The 23,009-nt window shown below is 51.0% G+C and overlaps 1 protein-coding gene across 2 annotated transcripts in view; it reads right to left on the reverse strand.

Annotated features, from left to right (window-relative positions):
• Positions 1-23,009, reverse strand: part of ANOS1 (anosmin 1) — a 170,990-nt gene that overhangs the window by 31,641 nt on the left and 116,340 nt on the right. For both annotated transcript variants that reach the window (XM_032330622.1, XM_032330623.1), the window contains exons 4-7: positions 22,538-22,760; positions 14,110-14,294; positions 11,936-12,065; positions 2,452-2,657 (exon numbers count right to left, since the gene is read on the reverse strand). In XM_032330622.1, coding sequence (XP_032186513.1) covers positions 2,452-2,657; positions 11,936-12,065; positions 14,110-14,294; positions 22,538-22,760 — 744 coding nt within the window. The remainder of the gene's footprint in view (positions 1-2,451; positions 2,658-11,935; positions 12,066-14,109; positions 14,295-22,537; positions 22,761-23,009) is intronic.

Below are 23,009 nucleotides of genomic sequence, written 5' to 3' on the forward strand. Positions count from 1 at the left end.
AAGCGCGGCCATCGGCACCCGCCGGAGACCTCGCTCCCTAAGGTTGCACCGTCCCTCCCTCCTGAGCGTCTGAAAATGCGGTTTTACTCGGCATCCAAACACATTGCACAGAAGGGCCGAACCTCTTTTTCGGGATATGGTTCCTTCTCGGATTCCTGGATCCTCTCCGATACCTTAGGAATGAACAATTCTGTTGCCTCCCTCCCTAGACACCACCCCCCAAAGACACAGGTTTGTGACACGCTGACCGAGCTCATGTTGGCACACACCTGGGAAAATTATGAGTCGACATTCCTTGTTTCTTTAGTTTTTCTTTTAAATCTTCTCTGAGGGGATATCAAAAGTGAGAAAAATCATCCTAAGAAAATGCTTGAAGACTTATTGGTCATCATTGTTGTTAGGATGAAGCCCTCATCCAAGTGTCTGTGTGTAAGGACATTCATAATTATGATGTAAAGTGACATTTAGGAGGGACAGGAAGGGTCCTCCGAGGCAGGACCCGCAGCCCGCACGACCCGGCGGAGAGGCTCCCGTGTTCTGCGCGTAGGGCGCTTGCGGCCGGACGGTGCAGCCGGAGACCGTCAGACACGGAGTCACGTCAGTAACTCCTGTGTTTAAATCCCGCAGTCGACTTGTAGCATCCTGACCGTGACTTCGGGTCTTGTGACATCTCTTTTCAGCGAGAGAACAGGCTGTCCGTGGGCTGGCCAGGACCGTGCGCGTATCGCCCGCCGAAAATGACAGACGGCTTCGCGCCACGGCTGGGGCGTTCGAGGGGAGACTGGTCGGAACTCCGTGGGGCCTGGGCTCTGCCCCTGATCCCGCCAATGAGAAAAGCCCCCTCGGGGCCTCGTGGGGGACGGTCTCCCTCTCCAACCCACAGTGCATCTGCATAAACTACTGATTGTCACTTTCTTCTAAAGAGGGTTTCCTGTCGGGATGCGCTCCTCTCTCCCTGAACATCTCCAGGGTAAAAAAAAAATGCACTTTTGAAGGAACATCACCTTGAAAAAAATCCCCCTTTCTCCTTATTCACCAAGGATATTGCAATGGTATCTCCGGTAAAGGGAATCCACAAATCCCCAAAAAGAAAATGTCATAATTCCTTGTGTTCTTTTGGATTTTCCGCACTTCCAATCCAAACGTTAACTGGATAGATGTTAACACTGAGAATTTAGGGTTCCATTGGACCCGGAGCGTGCCTTCATTGGATCCAAAAATGAAAGTCACTGATACGACAGTGACCTACAGTTTTGGCTACTCTGGCCTATTAATGATTTCAACTTTGCTGTTCACATTTTATTTATCTAATTGATATAGAATAGAAATAAATGGCAAAGTTTCCTAGTAACCTATGAAGCTGTTTGCTGACTGATGGTGTCTGTGTGTGTGCCCGTGTGCACACGTGTGTGCATATGTACGTGGACACCTTAACCCCTGCACAGGTCACATTGTGCTTCGAACCCCTGTGATCCCACAACGTGAGTTCCCCTAAGTTGTGCTATGAGATAAGCATGCACTGCCAACGACCTCTTACTGAGAAGTCCTTCAAAATAAAGGACAGAACTGTCAGAAAGTTTCTTAAAAATAAAACCAAAATAGGCATCAGCTAGATATTGAGGATGCCAAGTTTTGGACACATGTTTTATAATTCTAAATGGCATAGAAACTGGAATCTTCACTGCTGGGGAAAAAAAAAAAAAAGTCTTGTTATCTTTTTTAAAAAATACTTTCAAATGTATTTTTTATAGAAATCAGCTTTATAAATTCAAGTTTATGTAAGTTTTCTAACTTACATAAGGGGGAAGTTGTTCGTGTAAGTTTTCTAACAGCAATAAAGGAAACCAAGGAACTCCCTTCCGTGCACTAAGAATTTCACTTATTGATTCATGCCAAATGTTCACTCGTACAAATCTCATTTCTGAAAATGGTTCAGTGGAGACTTTACTTCTTGGCATCTGGGAAAATAAACCCTTCCAAGTTCTTTTAATCGACGAGAGCAATATATTGTCAAACATGGGTTTTCTGAGCGCCGTAGCTTACAGAAGAAAATCGGCCAGGACAGGAAAGACGCGGACTTCTGCTCGTCGACTTATAAGGATCTCAAAGAAAACCTAAAGGTAAAGGACGTCCTGAGTTCTATCATTTTCTTTGACTGGACAGTCAAGACCAAATGGCTTCTGTTTCTTGTCTCTATGGAGTCGCAGCTGCCATCTGGATAGGAGGCGCTCAATGAGCTTAATTCGGTTGTTTTCACCAAAAATGTCCAAGGCCACACTTCTGGGCTGGCCCTCCATTCTCTGCACTTCCTCGGCCCAGACGAGAGGGACAGGAAGCTTTCCTTCACCCGTGCCTTCCCTGAGCTCAGCAGAGACCACCCTCCGATCCGCGGCCCTGAGTTCAAGGACACGGCACCAGGAGACGCCACTCTTCCTTCTCACGCCCACTTACCCCCTCTGTGGTCTTCCTCCGCTTCTTTTTCGTGGGGACAAGGGATTTGCTGCTGACTGTCCAGCTCCAAAACACCTTGTAGTGGTGCACGGGGATGTCTGGTTCCTCGGGGAGATCCCAAACCACGGCCACGGTCACGGTGTTGTCACCGTTTATGGTGGAATTCGCAAGCCGGAGGTTGGCCGGGGCGGGGGGTGCAGACGGGTCTGAAATGCAGGAGAAAGACAAAGCAACTCAAACACCGAGACGACAGCAGAACCCGCATCCTCAGATGGCTAAGGATGCCGTGGCCAACAACAGGTGAGCACTGCCCTTTCCACAGAGAAAAGCTGCAAACACACACAACTCCTCCGTAAGCCTCACCTGAAAACACGGACACAAAACAGTAAGACACACTTCTTTGGTTCACATCTGTAATCCAGAAGCCTCCTTGTAGGCATTTCCATACAACTATTACCCGGCTGAATTTCTGTTGTACCAGAATTGATGCATCTAGATAGGACATGGTAACATTGAGGGCACCTGTGTGGCTCAGTCTGTCAAGCGTCTGACTCTCGGTTGTGGCTCAGGCCACGGTCCCACGGTCACGAGATCCAGCCCGCGCCGGGCTCTGCGCTCGGCACGGAGTCTGCGTGAGGTTCTCTGTCCCGGTCCCTCTTCCACTGCCCCTCCCCGTTCACAACGCTCTCAGCTAAATAAGATCATTTCTGAAACATGGTGAAATTCCATTTAGGCTGGTTGACATGAAACAGGTCAGCAAAGAAGACCCATCTGTGAAAACTTTGGGGAGACAAAGACAGAAATGCAGCTCGCACCAGTAACCGCTTTCATCTTAGTGGTCCTGGAGCTTTTGGTCCTTGATTCCGCCAGAGCCCCAAAGGGAGATCAGCAAAATTAAAGTGTTTTTGCTACATCTACATGACAAATTGGATGACATATGGAGAACACCCATCTTTGTCATGTCACCATTTCCGGCTTGTCACACGAACCGAAGCCTTCTCGGCCGTCAAGAGACAGACGAGGGTCTGGAACAAGGACTCTACAAATCCGCATTTTACGTACATACACGAAGGCGACAAAATACGCCAAAGCGAGACGGTCGTTCCTTCCTGCTCCGCCACCAAGGGAGCACGCGTAGATGCCGCTCACTGCAAAGCACATTCAGGTGGTCTCCTTTTAAAACGCCCTCCCGGAGAGATATCACCGATAATTGGAATTATAATACCATCTGCGTCACAAGCGCAAGGAAGTCGTATCTAACTTGATAGCAACGAAGACGGCCGAGGGAAAAATACGCATGTTCTTACTGTCAGGGTCGTTTCTGGTCTGCGAATGATGAAAACATGGATTATTATTAAAAATGTCTTGCTTTTCTCTGCAATGGGTAAGGAAGGACCGGAGGTTTGGCTGACTGCTCCGTGTTCTAAAAACAAGAACGTTTCACAGTTGCTCTCTCAGGGAAGTGCGTTATCCCGAGCACGTTTCGGGATGCTCTCCACCGGGGGGGGGTGGTTCTGACACAGTCCGGGTCAGGAACCTCCTGGGAGCGCCCAAGATGCGCACCGGGACGAGCACACACAGGGAGTCCTGCATGCGTGTATTTCCTGTAGTTATATAAATATGTATTTACAGGTTTTATGTAAGCTATTCTCGATGTAAAAGACTCGCACCGTTGTGAAGTAGGAGATCTCTCGGCAGGCCAGTACTGGGAAAGCATCGTGCCCGATGGCTGGAAAGCAGGCGGCGTGCACCTGACTCCCTTCTACACGAGCTGGAAGACGCTGGTCTTCCTCGGCTTGGACACAGGAGGCTGAGGAGCAGCCCCGCCATCCATCCGCACCGCCTTCTCCGCGGCTCCCGGCCACCGCTCGACCTGGCTCCGCTGCACGTCCCTTCGGTCCTACGGGTTGTGGGAGCTCCTCTCGGCCCTCCCCTCTGCGTCCTTGTGCTCACAGCCCTTCCGGCAACGGACTGATTATGTGCGTCCTTGCTGTCTGACTCCGCTCCCGATAACGAAAGATCCATGGGAAGACTTCTTGTTTCATCCGTTTTGTTCACTTCTGTAGTCCCAGCACTGAGAAGAGGGCCCAGCCCACGTAGTTCGGGCGCCGAACGCGTAGAAGAGTGGCTAAAACGTTTCCAAACCGTCAGCATTCATTTGTAAGGCGAATAAGATTCCACTGCCAGGTTGGAATCCCACCAGCCAGAGTGGGTGAATCCTAGCAAGACCGAAAAGTGAACGGCGAAATCCGAGGGGAGCCTCTTTCGGGCTTGAAATAAGAGACCCCAGGCCATCGCCCTTCCTCGGCATTGCGGTAAGACTCCACCTGTAACCCAGACACCCCCAAACTATCGCAATTCAAGTTACGAAGCAAAAGACAACAGCAGACCCTGGTTACTGGCCTGACTGTCGTCCGTAAACCAAATATTCATTCGTCCGTTCATGGGCTGTGGACATCGGGAGAGCAGCTGCCTGCCCTATTTCTCTAATATGGAGGGATTTCATGGTCAGTCTGAAAATTCCCATAGTCAAGCCATGCCCTGCCTTGTGGGATGGCTCCCTGCATCACAAAGCAAAATACAGTCCCTTAGCTGAATCACAAGAAACCCTTTCTATCAGTGGGCATGATGTCTTCATTGCATTCAAATTTTGACATGTCTACTTGGAAGTCTGCTTGTGGAAAAAAAAAATATATAGAGATGTGAAGAAGCTACATTTTAATAAATCCCTAAGGGATTCTACAATTTATTTACTTGGCACTTTTTTAAAGCAACTGGGCAAGGTCTTCAGGTTAGAGACGCAGAGTGACTTTCTCAAGGTCATTCAAGTCAAGGGTGGCGGCAGAGTCGGGAGACTGAAAATGAGGGCGGGGAGAGAAAGTTGAGATTTTACAAAGAAGCCTGCACACATCCACCCGTGCTCTAGGTCTTCATCACGACCACAGGCCAGAGGGCCTACAGAAGGAAAATACACAAAGCCCTTCCATGGGGAAAGTGTCCATCGTAATGGTCTAGTGCAGAGTGACAATGTCTTTTGGTCGGGGGCTGAGTCAAGTCAGCTTCCAGATTTGCAGACCATACAGTCTCCGTGGCAACCACCTGACTTTGCGACAGTAGCTCAGAAGCAGCCAGGGAAAAGACGTCTACAAAGGAGCTGTGTGCCAAGAACACGTTATCCGTAAAAGCAAGCAGCGCCAGATTTGGATGATGGGCCATACAGTGCCTATCCCTGAGCCGGTCTTCCAAAAGCAGGGACACCAATGGCTCCTGAAACTTGACACAGGCACCGTCTCGGAATGCTATAAATGTGTGCTTTACTTTGTGGCAGAAATGTTGGAGTTTCGCTCCCATGTTTCCGATGGGGAAACTGAGCATGAGGGTTGAATGTTCTAGAGCGTGGACCAACGCTGTCCAAGCCCTCCGGCTCAAGCTTGAAGCAGAGCACATCCCGCCCATGTCAATACCCTTTCTGCCGCTCTGCACTCCCTCTGGGTGACTTCCCCAAGTATCTGTGGACACACGTCTCAGAACGCAGACAGGAAACGCGCTTCCGAAGAAACTGGCCTGGGAAGGCTGTGCGAGCTTTTCCTACTGGTCTACGATGGCCAGTGTGAGCTCTATCAATCACTGAGCGTGAACAGCCAATGTTCGTGTGGGACAAAAATAGTTCCTTTTATTAACGATCACACGGGGTGCTTCTAGCCACGGAAGACGGAATATTTGGGTTTCCTCTGGGGAGGTTGAGGTTTCATTCTTTCCTGAACGTTTGGTGGCCAATGGAACCAGTATGCAAACGGCAAGACAGAGAGGACGAATGAATCACCGCATACACATACATTTTTAAAGCAGAGGTAGAACTACTCACACATTCAACAACTAAATTAGAGGGCTGGTTCGATTACTTCGCTTTTCTTTTCCTGTCTGGACTCAGCAGTTGGGATCATTTTCCTTCGCTCATTCAAAAAACAGGAATCACCCTGTAGCATCCAGACACACAGCTCATAAGCGTATGAAATGCTGCGGAGGCTACACTGCGGGCGGTGGGTTTCCAGGTACGCGACAGTTTGCAGGAGTCAAACGCAGTGGGAAGGGCGCTCACACAGCCACGGGGAGTGACGTCAAGGGTCCCCGCGCCACAGCAGGGAGCTTTATGACCCCAAGGGACGTCGCTTTAGGTTTACCGACCCTGTGCGCCGTACGCATGCGACACCAGCCCGTGCGGGACTCTTGCACTAGGAAAACAGTGCTGTCTGCTGCTTTTCCTGGTGAATGGATCCTGTGCCCGTGAGGAAACGGAGCCGAGAGATGGAGAAGGAACCTTGAACCGGGAGGGAAGTATCATTGCTAAAGATGGTGTATTAGCTCAATGACAACGCAACGTGGATTTTAACATTCTTCCTTCTAGGTTCCCTTTAACGTTTGTGATTTCAGAAAGCTAAATGGATACTGACCGGTCGCAAACATCCAAACAAATGTTGGCGGCTTTTAGCTACGAAAAAAAAAGCCTATTTTCCTTTGTACCACGTAGAAAATTTAGAAGTCTTTTTTCTGTCCCTGTACGTTGACGTACGGAAGTCACGCCGAAAGGCAGACACACTTTGTCCCCACTTCGGCCGACTTGTAAGGAGTGTTTTGGCACAGGTACGAAGACTTAGCAATGTATAGTCACAGTCACAACACTGCACAATACATACACATTCTTCCACTGGTTCGTATCGACATGATCAAGGAAAGCTGAAACACCGATTTGGGACACAGGAAGGGGACCGGAATGCACTCATGTGGGCATTCCTTTCATGTAAGGGTCATATATTGATTTTGAACCACGACTGAAACTGTCCTAGATCCGTCTGTAACAGCAATGCTGCGGCTGTGGACTAAACCCACTGACGACCCCCCAGGGTCCCAAATCTGCACTGCCCTATTGCAGGACACGCACAGCTCAACTTCTGCCTGCCAGCCCCTTCCCTGCGCCTTCGCCTGGCCCCAAGCGGGCTCGGTCCCCCTGCAGGACTGATGTGCTGGGAGACAGCCTGCGTGTGCTCCCGCGTCCCCACGGGAAGGAGCTGTGGTCGCCCACAGTGACAGCCAGGAGGACAACACAGCTTTTCATCCTCTTCCTTCTGTCCCGTCTTCCTTCACCTCCTACCTACCTGGTTTCCCGGATTTCCTCCGAAATAAGCCACCTCCACCCAAAGCTTTCATTCGCGCGCCGTCTGGAGGAGCCCCATCGCCGCAGGAAACGTGCGTGGGTCCCATGCCTCCTACGCTTTGTTCAGTGCAAGAGCAGGAAAGAGTTTGGGGAGACCGTACGATCGGGCGGCTCGGTAGCCAGCAGTGGCCTGGGACGGTAATTCTCCTTTGGGAAGTGTTACCTCTTCCGGTTTCCAAAGAAAGAGACGAAAACCAGAAAGAGACATTAGGATATGGACTTACTCCTAATTTTAATTCTTTTTTTTTTTTTTTTAAAGATTTTATTTATTCATTTGACACAGAGAGATCACAAGTAGGCAGAGAGGCAGGCAGAGAGAGAGAGAGGAGGAAGCAGGCTCCCCGCGGAGCAGAGAACCCGATGCGGGAGTCGATCCCAGGACCCTGAGATCATGACCTGAGCCAAAGGCAGCGGCTTAACCCACTGAGCCACCCAGGCGCCCCTGGACTTACTCCTAATTTTAATTCTTAACGTTGACTTTCCTTCTTAAGTCCTGGGGGAACAGTAGTAGAAAATTTAAATAAGTAAATACAGGGATGATCCCAACCTGTATTTTGGGCTTTCTGCTACCAGCAGGAATGACTGATTATCTCCATTTTATAGTCACGCCTATCTTCATTTATTTCTCTATTTGATTTTCCTTTTATTTTGAGAAGGGTTTACTGTAGATGGAAAAACTCTCTTCCCCTTTCCCCTGACCCAGACTGAAATCACCACGGCCGGCCCTCCAGCTAACTCAAACACCCGTACCGGTCGCACAGGCTGTTATCTGAGAAGCAATCGGTCTTTCTCAAAGCCATTGTAAGCCACTAGAGGACTCACAGAATGGTTTCAGGTCTGGGGTACGGCAGGAATCAATGGGCTTTTATGAAATGAAAATGCGCCATTTTTGGAAACAGGACGGCCTCTGGTACAGAGTTCTATTCTTGGTTCTACAAATACGCCCCGTGTCCGGACTCCCGCACATCTCCGTGAGAGGCGCGTGCTAGACGGCCACTTTCGTGGCCTTGCCAACCGGACATGCCGGTGCACAATTCCTAAGAGGTTCTGCTACGGGTCTGGCCAAGATGCGTCGTGGCATGGTGGGACAAGCACAATTCTGCTCGACGGTGGAAAACTTCCTGCACAATTTGTGTAAAGGGTAGGTGACCACTCGCGAGACGGCACCGTGTCGTTCCCCACTTACTCAAGCTCATCAGCTTCCTGGGGGAAACTGTCGAAGCGACTTTATTGGGACTTAACTTCCATTCCGTAAAACTCTCTCACATGAAATGGACAGTGCAATGACTTGCAGAATCTTCTGAGCTGGGCAGCCCAGGTCACCCCCTTCTAGAATGGTCCCACCCGCTCAGTAAGCGTCTTCGTGCGTGACTGGGGAAAGGTTACGCTAGAAGGCACGTCGTGTTTGTGCCTTCACCTCCAGAGCTGGTTCGCTCGTGCTTCTCGGCTGCAACCTTCTCCGCACGTCGCTCTGCTGAGTGCCTCTGCTCCTGAGAAAACGCCGTCTGCAGGAGGAGCCCGAGACAGCAGTCACAGTGACCTGGAGGGGATCGCGCCCCTTCTGCATCACGGGGTCTTGCCCTCCTGCTCTCTCTTCTCCCCAGATCTCCATCTCAATCGTCGGCGGCACGGCTCCTCCAGGAGTTTGCGACAAGGCAGCCCTACAGCCCGTCTGCATCCTCCGCGTGTCCTGCGAGCCACGGGCGACGTCTCAGGTGCTGTCCGCTGTACCCTCCCCCACGTGTGTTCCCCGCATGGCTCACACCTGACTTCATCCAAATGGCCACCACCTTCGACCGGGAACGCTGCAGGGGCCTCCGCCGCATCCCTGATTCCGTGTCGTCTTGCCTCTTCTCTCCTGTTCATACAACAGCTGGGGAGGCCCCACTAAACGCTCAGTCACACCGTCTTCTTTGCTCAGCATCTCTCGGCGGTTCCTTGTACCTCCCACAGCAGAACAGCTGTGCTCTCTGCAGTGGCGATGAAGACCCGACAAACCCAACACCTTCCTTCCTCTCAGGCTCCGTCTCCAGCTCCCCTGCCCCGTTCTGCTGCTCAATGCTTCAACAAACACGGCAAGCTCCTTCCTGCCTCAGGACCTTTGCACCAACTGCTTCCAGGAACCGAAAGGCTCTTCTTTCATGAGGCTTACTCTTCCCCCTCCTTTCCACAGCATCGCTTTCTCACCAAAACCTCCGTCCAGCCTCCCGAAAACTAACAACAAAATACACCCCCGCGACATCTCCTGTGTCCTATTCTTTCTTTTTATCATGAGTTGTCGCTACCTCCCCTACCATACAACAGTATTTTACTAATTAATCTTGCTGACTGTTTCCTCATACCCCCGATTGGCCCAAGTGTATGTGTGTGTTCCAGAAAAGCAGACACTTTTGTCCTTTTGTTCATTCCTTATCCCCTGTGCCTAGACCAGTGCCTGACACACATAAGCACTCAACAAATGTTCGTTTAATACAAAGGGAATGACACATGAGTGATGAGAAGGAGATGACTCAAACGAACTTTGTTTCTACTTTCAAGTTCCCCCAGGAAGGCATGAAGGCTCCTGGTGGGTTCTAGGAGCGGACGGCGGTAGTTCACACGTCCACGTGCAGCGGAAACGTAATGGCACGATCATTCTATTTCAGTAACGCTGTCAAACACTGTTTCCCTAATGAGGCCCATTTCTCCATATAACGAGATCTGAGTAAGGTCACGAAGAATGTGGTGCCATCTTGTCAACGGCCAAGGCTGCTTCCGACAAATCCTGGAGGAAATGTCCTCATTGACTGGATCTCTTCCATTCCCACAATTCCGTGATGTCTCTTCACGGGCAAAAGCGTAGAGCTCTCCTGTGAATTCTGCGCAGACATTTTGGGTTTGCAAAAACCTCAAGGATGAGAGTCTGGAAGGCTCGGTGTTGGGCGTGTTTGGAAAGGGAGGAAATCAAACAGAGTGTCACGGCGAATGCTGGGCTTCCCCAGCACGGTGCTGTCTCGTTCAACAGAAGCCCCTCTAAACTTGAGGGGTGCCGCTCTAGTTCTGGACCATTCAGGTGTGCAGATATACTGGAGGCACTGGGACAGCAAGGCTTTGTGACTTGCTCAGAATGGAGGCCTCTGAGGCAGCTGGCAGCCGCATGACCGACCCTGGGAACTGTCAGCGGGGCTCTGCCCAGATCCCCTAAAAGTCTTCCGCATCTGTCTCCAAAGGCCAGCAGCGGCTTCTGTCTGATATCCGTTTCTGCATCCGTGACCTGAAAACACGGCACCAGGCAACCGAACAGATGGGAACCCATTTGACCACAACATGCCTGCATCGCATCTGAACCCTGAAACCAAGGCAAAGAGTTTTCGGGCCGCTGACGGAGCTTCACCTCTGAACCCACTGCTGTGATTTCTGTCCCTCGCCTGTCTAAGTTGTCAGACCAACTGGACACATGATCTCAAACAAGGATTGACGTCTCTGGTGGCACTTCCAGATTTGCTCCGTGTGTTTGCCTCTGTGGAGGGGAAAAAATGCACCTTTCCTTTCCTAAAAGGTCTTTTTAGAAAAGAGTTAAAAGTGTACAACGTGAGGTGTAATAATAGAATCCAAATATTAAATGGCTTCTGTTGCAAGCTTTCCACTTCCGAGGCCAGCGATGTCATCGACAAAGGGTTGCAAAATGACATAGAAAGGCGACAAGAGACAGGGCAAGTGAGAGCAGAAAGTTCCGACCCTCCCGTGACGAAAGACACAGGACGGAGGAGACACGTCTTACATCGTTCACTAACATCACAAGCGTTTTGTCTGAAATCCACCTCAACCACTTTCCACGGAGGAGGAGCACGGCGGGGGAGTCCGGGAAGGGGCTCGCTGGCCCCACGCCGCGACCCGGGATGCTACGGCAGACGCAGTGCACAGAGAGGACGCACAGCCCACTAAGCACAGCCGGAGAGAAAGCACGCATGGAGACACGATCCGTACCGAGTCCTGGGACGTCCTTCCACCGCACCCACGAAACTCACCTGGCAGGTCACAGCTTTCGTATTAGCCGGACTGCAGAGGCTTTCCCAACAGCAATGAGATAAGAACGGAACAATATTACAGCAATGGCACAGGGACCCCGGGTTTAAACTCTGGATGTTAAGAAGCTTAACAGATTAATTCACACTCGGGGCAACCACCGTTTCAAGAAGAACCACCTGCCGACCAACCATACAGACAGCACAGCTCTGCACCCAGGGGTGTCCGGCAGGAGGGTGAGCCTGGGGTCTGCGGGGCGAGACTGACCTTTGGAGGAGCGGAAGTGTTTGCTGGGGGCCGTGAAGCCCCGGGTCCCGTGCACGTTGACAGCTGCCACTCGGAACTGGTACCACCGTCCGGGTCGTATGTCAGTCAGCTGGACCCGCTCGTCGGTGGTCTGCAGAGAAACATCGCAGAACACAGTCAGCCATCTTATCCAGACGGGTCAGTCGGGTGGGCCTTAAAAGAACACCACGGTCTCAGCCCACGCAAGGTCGCCCTGAGCTCCCTGTGCCTTTGGGGTAAGTGCGGTCATTGTGCTCCCTTACGAGAAGAGCTGGGGGGGGGAGGGAACTTCTAGGGCATTTCAGGTGTTTAACTCCACTGCTAGGAAGCTCACCCCAAAGACTTAAAGATCTCTGGAGCCCACGTTATGAATGTGCCTGGGCTACTTAGGTCTGGTGACCTCACATAGCTTTAAACCCACGAGGGGTTTTGTCTCAGTTACGCCTCTGTGCGGATACATACGTGAGCTACTCATTGCATGGTAGGCAAGAAGAGGAAACCATCTTTTGGTTACAGAAAGAAAATGCCTCTTGAACGTGCTTGCTAAGGACCGTCCTGGAAGTCAGGAGGAGGACCCACACACGTTAAAGGACGCTGACCATTTGGGGTAGTACGTTGCACCCCAAGCCTTTCCTCCTGGTTTGAGTAAGTAGGTAAGAGTGCAAGGACCTGGTCGTGGTCCTCTAAGGGACGAGTGCGGAGATCTCTCCGTCCGAGACAATGTCGACAGGAAAATACTGGACACCGGGGAAGGTGCCTCGTTGGCTGCCTCTCCTGCTGGAGTCGTGAGGCCGACTCGGCCCGTGCTCCGGGGATGGGCACGGGCAAGTGAGACTGAATGGAAACCCTCCCAAACCCGACTCCGTGATAACCTCTTGAAAGGGGCCGTCACCTCTGCTCTCGTATCTGAAAGCGGAGGCTGTGACCTCCTCTGTGGGGCCTCCTTTCGTGGAATGCAAGAGGACTGTCTCACCGGCTTCCACAGTCACTCTTACTGGCCTCGAGTTTAAAAACCTGAAGTCAGCACGAGCCCCACGGCGTGTAGGAAAGAAGGTGCAGGGGACGTCAAAGGACGACGTGAGCCAGCGAAAATAATGAACGTAATTAAAGACCCTTCCTCTCTGCAGAGCAGCAGGGAGAAAGGGGCTGATCTCATTGTGAGTGGCTGTCATAAATCTTGAAACAATCTGGAAAACTTACAAGTGAGATTGTACCATTAAGGAAGCACACCACGTAAATCAGAGACTTAGGCCGTATGCCAGACATCTTCAGGTTTTTTGAAGGCACACTTTTTTTTTTTTTTAACAGAATACTAATGAAATACAATCACTAAATTTATTTGACCAGGTTTCTTTTTTTTTTTTTTTTTTGCCACTAATTTGTTTTTTGTACCTCGAATTGCTCATTTCCTTTGGAGTCTGTAAATCATTTTCATGTGTCTCCTCTCTGAGACACGACTATTCGTAAAGCACCAAAGTCCTCCTGCAACACCTGCGTCCTGAAATTTATTTTGTGTTTCCTGAGAAGACCAACAGGAGTCTGCCAGCACGAAGCCCGGCCCCCCGCCCGGTCAGGGTCTCTGCCCGCAGACACACGTGGAGACACACACTGAGGGCACGAGGCCGCGTATCGTGGAGAATCTGCTCTTTCTCTAAAACCCTGTGGGTTTCTTGCAGCTCGTAGTCCACTGGGCGAGGAGCGGCCGGTCGTGTCTGCCCAGACCTGCGCGACACTTGTCTCACTCTGTGCTGCTCACGTCCTTGTGCAGAACAGAGGCCTCCGTGTAGGACAACCAGAATCGCTTAGGCGATCCGGTGTCACACGAACGTGCCCCAGGGCCGGTGCATTTCTCTTCTTCGGGTGGGTTTTACATTTATCTCAAGGAAATACCCTTCTGGGAGGAAATCAGAGGGGCCCCTCACAGAACTATCTCCCCGGCACACGTCTTTCAAGCAAAGGAAGCCACGAGTCAAGTTCCAGCTGCGCCGGCGTCTCCCTCCGGAGCGCATCCTGCCTTCTGCAGACACGCGGGCCAGGACGTCCACGCCCGCGTCATTTGGGCAGGCGGCCTCTTCCGGCGGAGGCAACGCTGGCTGCCCGTCAAGGGTGTGTGGGTGTGCGGTGGGCATGACGTCAAGGACGGGGGTCCCACTTACCTGGGCCACCGTCTCCCACTGCGTGGCGTCGTCTTCGCTGGGATGGATTCCATAATTCCACCTCCTTTGCACTACGTAGATCACGGGCTCGATGGAAATGTTGAATTTCGAGGACCACTTAACCTCCAGCTGTCCAGACTGTAGTTCTGTAAATCGCAACTCTTTTCTGGGCTTCAGGGGGACCCCTGAAACAGAAGCACGGCCATTAGAACAATCAGCGTGGGATGCCAGGGCAGGTCACGCGGAGGAAGAAAAGCTCTAGAAAAGGCCAATCTCATGTCAGGACCCCGGATCCCCAATTTCCCTCCAGAAAAGTGGCTCGTCCCTGCCAGGGCAAGGTCAGCCCCCACCACCTTCCAAGCGCATCAGCTCCTTTGCTTTTAGCTTTCCCTGTTTCTAAAGAGGCTCTACATCGGGTCCTGGTTTGGAACAAGAATATTTTTTTCCACAATCATCTCGAGAGCAATTCTATTATAAGCGCTCTTTGGAATAAACAATGTTAGGCAGTTACGTGACTGGAGGTTAACTAGGAATTCACAGGAGGACACAGTCAGGAAGCTCTGAGGACCCTGTCCCCATTTGACACGCGCTGTGTCTACGGGGAGCATCTAACGTCATCGTAACAGGCCCCCCCGGGTTGCTCACCTCTCCTGCCTCAGAAAGTTTGCCTTTTAAGGGAAAAAAATCATAAGGCTACATGCTCTCCTGCGGTCAGACCTCACAAGAATGATTTCCAAAGCATGGATCTTTTCGTTCCCCAACTGATTGAGAGACTGACTCCTATAGATTTTAGGGTTTAAATCTGGAAAATGATAACATTTATCCTGTTTGGTTTGGGCACAAGTGCCGCCTTGCTTTAGAAGTCCCTCACGGTGTCTCATGTGAAAGTAGTTCATCGTACTGATCTTCTCCCCCTACGGTGCAGGCCAGTGGCCTGGCGACAGACGGCCCTAAGAACCGGCATCCGAAATCACGGCCATCACGGAAAGGGAAGTTTAAAACAGAGTTGTACACGCGTGTGATGGAGAGCGGATGGATTAGGTAGAGGCCATGGTACCATGAAGCCCAGGGCCATCAGAACCCGCAACGCCAGCCGCCGCTAATACCCGTTCCTCCTGACGATGCGCGGCATCTCTGCCCGACGCACTGACGACTCACTTGCACACGGCCTTTGACCACGCTTTACTGCTTTCCCGATTCCTTCCAGGTAAGCAGAAAGGAGGCTGAACCATGTGCAGAATCAAAATGTAGACACGATCGGACGTCGGTTAGCGATGTCACTGAGGGTCAACTCTGATTTCCGCCTGGGTCTTCATCACGCCAAGTCTTGTGTGGGGGAGATTCTCAAGCCCTTACACATGTAGGTGGGGGAGCTTCAGGATTCAGAGGTCAGTGAGGTCTACACAATTCTTTCTAGAAGATGCTCTCCCCGCCATGCTGCACTGTTTCGATTTGCTGATGGGTCGTGCCTCTACTTGGTCCTTTCCTAGAATGCTGGTGCTTCAAGGAACCTTCCCTGTGAGTCTGTGCTGAGGGGGAAGGGTTAATGGTCTACATTTGGGACATCGAGTAACTGAGTCTGGGAAAATGAAGTCACCAGGAGCCATGACCTGGTCTCGGGTTTCTCTCCGAGTTTCCTGTTGCCTTCTACATTTTGAATTAGGAAGAGCCACTCCGAAAAGTAGAGAGGAGAGGCAGTTGTCACAGCTCTACACATCCTTGAAAGATTCCGATCCCAATGTCTTTGATGACCCTGCTTAGCGTGGAATGGGTCTCCCTTTCTGCCATGGCGTGAGGGTTCTTCTAAGTTTGAGTCATAAACTTTTCTTCGCAGGGTACAGCCTTATATGACGACCTGTTTACTCTCACCCCTGGAGTAGTTTTGCTAAGCAAGGGGTTCTCAGGTCTGTCCCCAGTGCCCACCAACGCCGCGGGCCGCACTGCCAAAAGGACTTCTCCACGCAAATCCAGACTGAAGTGGCCGTCCTGCGGATGTCCCCTCCCCTGGTGAAATCTTCACGACCGCTCCATGCTTGTGGATAGCTAAGAGACCTTTCGACTTGCTCCTGGACCCCTGGCATCTCTTTGCTGGCCTGCAGACGGCGGTTCCGGGCAGCCTCACATCCCATGTTCCCACAGGCTCATCTTTTCCTCTAGCTCCCTCTTCACGGTCTTCTGTGATGATGATTTTCCTGAACTAGAGGACAGACGGTCTCCCGCACCGTCTCTGACTACGGATGTGCACCCAGTTTCCTGTGGGACGAACACTTGTCACGTCCCGCGTATCTCATCAGACCACCTTTATGACCGACCACCGGAGATCCTTGCACTCAGGTACATGGCACGTGTGTGTCACACAACCTGCTTTTAAACCCCCTTTTCTAGAAACCCAACGCCAGGTACTTCTGGCTACTGCTAGCTGTTTTCAGTCCGAAATGGCTTTCCCCCTACTTTCTGACTACGGACACGTGACCACGTCCAGGTTCAGACTGACGGCCACTGCTCAGAGCTACGTACCCCAAACCTCCCACAGTGGAAATCAACCTTGCATTCTCCTGCTCCCTCTTCGAACCTTAGCCTGTAACTGCTCAAATGTGCGTCGAGCCGCCTCTTACAGCAGAAGCTCCTTGGATGGTATCGGTCCTCCCCAGGAAGCGCAGGGTCGCAGCCCTCAAGGAACAGGTCTCCTTCCTTCCCAGGCCTCACAGTGGCCCAGGAGAGCACATGCTGCAAGAGCACATGCTCAGGAAATGTCTGCTGAAGTACTACAGCCTAACCCACCGTCCCACTCCGTACTCGAGAACGTACCTGCAGAAATAAGAGGGTACGGAAACCCTGACCCAATCTCTGCCCCAATGGTCACGCCCTCCCTGCGGGCGGGCACTCGCCTTAGGGACAGGAGAACACTTAGCACAGGTACGCGCTTATTCTTACATTTTTAAAAAGCAAATACTAAATAATAATACGATAAAACTCCATTTGTAAGTTTACAAGATGGAATCAATAGTTTTATTTGCATCGTCAGAATTTTCCTAGTTTTTTTTTAAAGAAAGACCAATTCCTGACAATTCCTAATAGGATGGAAATCTCAACGTATGCTGACGAGTTTTCATCCAGACGTAGCTCTCTAAAGACTTAGATGGAGCAAAACAGGTACCGGGGCACCTGGGTGGCTCAGTCGGTTAAGCAGCTGCCTTCAGCTCAGGTTATGATCCCAGGGTCCTGGGATCGAGTCTCACATCCGGCTCCCTGCTCACTGGAGAGCCTGCTTCTCCCTCTCCCGCCTCTCTGCCTACTTATGCGCGCTCTTTCTCTGTCAAATAAATAAATAAAATCTTTAAAAAAATAAAAAAAGGATAAAAGATACCAAAGTTTGCTCCAAGGGAAGAAAAACCAATCTCAACAAAATGATTGCTTTGTGTCGCGTCTGCCTTCCAGGAGGGACCTAGACAAGCTTTCTACCGAGGGCGTATCTGGAGAGAGCATGGCCTCGGAGAATGCTTCGTGATTCACGGGGTTTCTCTGTGCACAGTAAAGAGAAGATGGCTGGTCCGTTCTCTAAAGTCATAGAGCACATTCTCTGAGATTTCCAGTGCCCGCTTCTCCTTGGCTCTCCTGGGTGGAATCCCCTTGTGTAAATCCAGCCCCCAGAAATGCTCGTGCCGCTGAAGTACCCTGAACTCAGCAGCAGCAGAGCGAGCGCGAGCCTCGGAACCCCTTGCTACCACAAAGGTTGAATCCTGAACATCTTCAACTACCGAGAGCCTTAATGGAACACGATGAGCATCACAGAGATGTCAGTTCGCACTTCTTCCTTTAACAACCTCTTCAGTTATTATGTACAACAATCTTACGATTTGCATGTTATTATGTGCAACAGTCTTACGATTTGCATGTTGAGAAATGGCCCATCTGCTTTGCATCAGGGTCAGCTGGCTGCGTTGATTGGAAGTAAGTCCAGCGCTCGGCTGTAATTGTGAGCAGATGGGGCTTGGCCCCCCCCAGCCCCCGGGACCCCCAGCCCCCACTGCCAGGCCTTCTACACAGAGCTGGGAGCTCACCCAGCACCCCAGTTGCATAACCAGATGTGCAGAACCCACAGCTCCTGGGTGCATTCTTTCTCATGGAAATGACTAGACTTTTTGTTCTGGGAGTTATTTTGGAACAAAGGAGTCATCTGAAATCCACGCTGTTCTGTCAAAAATGGGATCCTATAACATCCCGTGATACGTGGCAATATGGGTGCAGGGTCTACACCATCACAAGGACTGTGGTGAAAGTTGGTGATTTTAGAAATCTGGAAAAATGCAGTGATAGAAAAGTCGATGATCAGAATCAGCAGTTGTAAATCATGAGATCTGATTATTCCCATAAAAATGTTTGTCAGGGGGCACCTGGGTGACTCAGTGGGTTAAGCCTCTGCCTTCGGTTCAGGTCATGATCTCAGGGTCCTGAGATCGGGCCCTACATGGGGCTCTCTGCTCCTTGGGGAGCCTGCTTCCTCCTCTCTCTCTCTGTCTGCCTCTCTGCCTACTTGTGATCTCTCTCTCTGTGTCAAACAGATAAATAAAATCTATTTTAAAAAAACGTTTGTCCTAAGTCTAAGTGCTATGCAAATGTAGCAAGACACAGCGTTCCAATGACTCAATAATTAAGCACCAGTCACTGTCTCTGCTAGAGGCCATCAATTCTCTGGAATTTGTGTTCCTATCCCAATAAGGTATTGGGTCACTGTAGGCAAAATGCTTTAAAAAAAACAAAAAACAGATTTCTGAGTAGTGGGATGAGTTCATGTCTAGAGACCTAAAGTTTCAATATTTCAAATACGATGTTATTCACACAAATATTATGTCTACAACATGATCAGATTTTCCAGTTCATTTGGAGACCAACTGATAGGGGATTCGTTTTGGTCTACGCACAGTATAGGGAGAAGGGGAGAAAGGAAGATGAGAGAGAGCCACAGATGAATCTCGGTCTTCACCTGCGGAAAACAGGTGCAGCTTTTCTCCTGCCCTACCCTATCTAAGCAAGTGCCTTGGCCGGGGTCAGGAGAAACAGAAGTCTGGGCCGTAAAATAACGTGTCGTCTTCGGGACGGAGGAGAGTTGACTGCAAACCAGCCCTGCAGCAGGCCGGGGGAGCGTCGAAGGGAACACACGCGTTGTCCTACACCTGTGGAGAAGCAGCCTCTTAAACTTCCCGCAACGACGCTGAGTCCCCGCGTCGCCGGGAGCTGGCAGCTCGGGCGGCCTTTACCCAGGCTGCCGTTCACACGTCTTGCAGGAAGCTGCTAACGATTTTACTTGAAGTCCGAACAAAGTGAAAACTCTGTGTTGCGTTCGTTTGTTTTAAACTCGGACACCGAGGACGGTTCACTTAGGGGCATCAGGTACGGACACTTGTTGCAGCATAAACCAAATTAAATGCTCCAACAGGATGCATTCCGTGGAACGTCTTTTCTAAATAGGCCTAGTTTTTAAAAGCTAAGTTTGGGACATCTGGGTGGCCCAGTTGGTTGGGTGTGATGTCAGTTCAGGTCATGATCTCAGGGTCGTGAGATCCAGCCCTGCGTGGGGCCCTGTGCTCAGTGTGGAGTCTGCTTAGAGCTCTCTCTCCCACTCCCTCGGCCCGTTCCTGCCACCCTCCTCCTCTCTCTCTCAAATAAATAAATACTTTTTAAAAAAAAGCTCAAGGACATAGATCGGGTACGTCTGCCATCTTCCATACACAAACACAGGAGGTCTAACACGAAGCTTGTGTTTCTGTATTCTGTAAAAATTTTAACTAACCCAATAGGCAATACAAGAAAAAACAGGATGGGGGTGGGCACATACCAATTTATTGCAAAAGTTGGGATCCTTATTTGGGCCCAAATGAGCGTTGCGTGCATGGCCAGCTTGGTGAGGACGTACCTGATCTACGTAACCACTGACACGTGAGTGATTTTATCAGGATAAAGTAGTCGACACGAATTCATCTTTTGATTGACCTATACTATAGCAAATCCATGATTTAGGGTCCAATATGACTGCTGGATAGGCTCAAAATGAAAGCAGGAGGAGAGTGGGCCCAGCTGGGAGCCGGGGACACACGTATTCCTGCTCCCAACAACCAAATCACCCGAGCAACGGCTTGTAACCTCAGCCTCAGCCCTCATGGCCTGGGAGTGGGACCCAGTCATCCCCACCGGAGACAGGGCGCTCCTTCCTAAGGAAAAAGGTGGCACAGGCCTCGCAGGAGCAGAGAGAGGAGGGCTAGCGGATCTCCCAGTGGTGGCTCAGGGCAGTGACAGGGGAAGGCGCGGGCGAGGACAGTGATGGCCGGTCCTCCGCAGAGTGCTCAGAGGGACGTGTGTGCACACCGGCCGGCTGGGGAAGCATGTTTGTCCCTGCAAGGCCAAGGCCTGGGTCCAGAAGGACCCTCTCCTTGAAAGACACGAGCCATCACTGCCACAGCCCTCTCCTGAGAGTGAGCACGCAGTGTGAGTCCTGGGCAGGACCATGAGGGGACGCTGCCGGGGGTTCGTGACCTGCGACGTGGCCGTGACCATCACGTAGGCTGTGGCGGGCCCCGCGCTCACTCACGCACGCCTAGCCAGGGGCACTGTCTGACACCGCCCGGACACGGAGACCAGCCTTCCTTCAGGGACTGCCCCACAGGGCAAGGGGGAGACATCACCGCGGACCTATATATATTCATTTTCAAAACACCAGTGCTACTACGCAAGGCTCACTACCCAAAAGGCATCATCAGGTCAATGTCAGGTCTGTTTGTTCTACTTCTAGTCAGTTCTCCATGAACGGCCTGTCTCCGCAAAGAACCCAAGTTAAGAGCTACTCTATAGAACAGGGACTTCAGGGCTTAAAAAAAAAAATACATTATTTAGCTAAGTGTAGGTTTATATTGCAAGTCTCTTAATAATTAATTATTGATGCAGGCCCTTTGTAGAATATCTCCCTTATTCCTGGTGAACCAGACATACCTGAAATTCATACTGACTCTTCAGCACTTTTAAATAAAAAGCATCTTTTAATTTATACTGCCTCTTTACAACAGTGCACTTGAAAACACTAAGGGTTTTCCAATGCCTTTTCAACAATCCTTCTAAAAGCATCCTATTTTTATGGTAAATGCTAATACTTACATACTAAATGATCTGTAATAACAGAAAGGGCTTCCTAATAATAGACGTTAGAAAACTTCAAAGGGGCTCGGTTTTGCAAAAGTGATTTTACGTCGTTTATAATGAGAGGCGTGAACACAATGAAACTTCAAATCCGTTAAAGAAACATCACCAGGCAAGAAGGGGAAAGCGGCAGATCCTTTGAACTGGAGACATCATCCTTGAGCCAGGTGTCCCCAGCTCTTGTGCAGAAACCAGGAAAACTGGACGGACTACCCAGGTTTGAGATGAGACTAATTCCTAAGGGAGCGCCTGAGGGCAGGGGCAGGGACGTGCGTTCTGGGGAGACGGGAGGCATTGCGCCAGTGAGAGCAGACGTCGGACGCCAGCCAGCACGTGATTCAACGCGGGCCTCGCTGCGCCCATGCGGTTTCATGGTTTAAAATAACCGACCTGTATGTGGACATCATATATATTTGCTGTGAGTCAGAGAGAGGAGGAGAAAGTCCCTCTTTGTACTTGCCGTGAACGGCGCCCAGTGATGAATTCTATTGGACTCTTCATACGAGATGCCGAAAAGCAGCAACATGCTGTGTCCTGGGATATTCTGAGCGTACCCAAAACAGGCCAGAGCACAACAGAAGCAGTTTGGCTTAAAAGAACGGGGTCGCCGTTACCGGCAGAGGCAAGTGTCGCTTAGCACCGGAGTTAAGTGCTCTGGAAACTGCCTTGGAACGTCAACTCTAACGTCTGCTCAATGGTTGGGTAGACGGAGTCCCCATCTTGGAAAGAGAGCGATTCCTCCATCTGGGCTCGCAAGACACTAACCAACCGCAGTATCGAGAGTCCACGCAGTGACCCTGCTGGCCTTGCACGGAGCCCACAGGAAAACCACGACACCCACGCCTTTGCATGAGTTTTCCAGGGTGCTTCTACTTCCCAGGGATTTCTGTCGATTTGCTCCCGTGTCCCCAGGGCCGCTTACCTGACTTACTCTTCGTGGACAAAAGGACCAGTACTGGACTGAAGTTTGCTTCCTACATGGCCCACTGAATAAGAATGACCTGTTCTGCCCTGGAAGGAGTTCCCCGGGGCTGATCGGGCGGGTCCACTAACACTGGCAGATGGTCTGCGTGGTGCAAAGGGTATTTTCTGATCATTCCTCTTCTCTTGCAATGGTGCCTTCTTGGACTGACCCCCATCCCCACGCACACACACCCCCACTCCGGCCCTTTCCCCGTGCATGCAGCGCTTGCCCCCCGTGAGTTAATGATGTTCCCTTCACGTGGGCTCTGCCCCTTACCTTTGTACAGGGTCTTGGGCACCTGGCAGGTGTGTCCACACCCGTTCGAACAACATTTCTTCACCCCGGAGCACTCCCTGTCGGCTTCGCAGCTCTCCACGCAGGCGGCGGCGAACCCGCTGGCCTTCTCAGGGGCCGGGCAGTCCCCCTGCTTCACCGACAGGACGTACTTGAGGAACTCACAGCTCGTCAAGCATTCGTAGTTCTTCTTGGGGAACAGAGGCTGAAGACAGAAGAGGAAAAATTCTCTTTTTTAAGGATTTTATTTTTTTTTTACTCAACCTCCACACCCAACGTGGAGCTCCGAATGTACAGCCCCAGGATCAAGAGTCACATGTTCTCCCGACGGAGCCAGCCGGGAGCCCCGTTAAGGAAAGTTCTCTTATTAAAGACACAGGACACCCGATTCCCAAGACATCAGAAAGGAAGGTGAGAATTCTTATTTGGTGAAAATGTCCTTGGAATGTCTAAC

Source organism: Mustela erminea, chromosome X (assembly GCF_009829155.1).
Source record: "Mustela erminea isolate mMusErm1 chromosome X, mMusErm1.Pri, whole genome shotgun sequence".
NCBI lineage: Eukaryota > Metazoa > Chordata > Mammalia > Carnivora > Mustelidae > Mustela > Mustela erminea.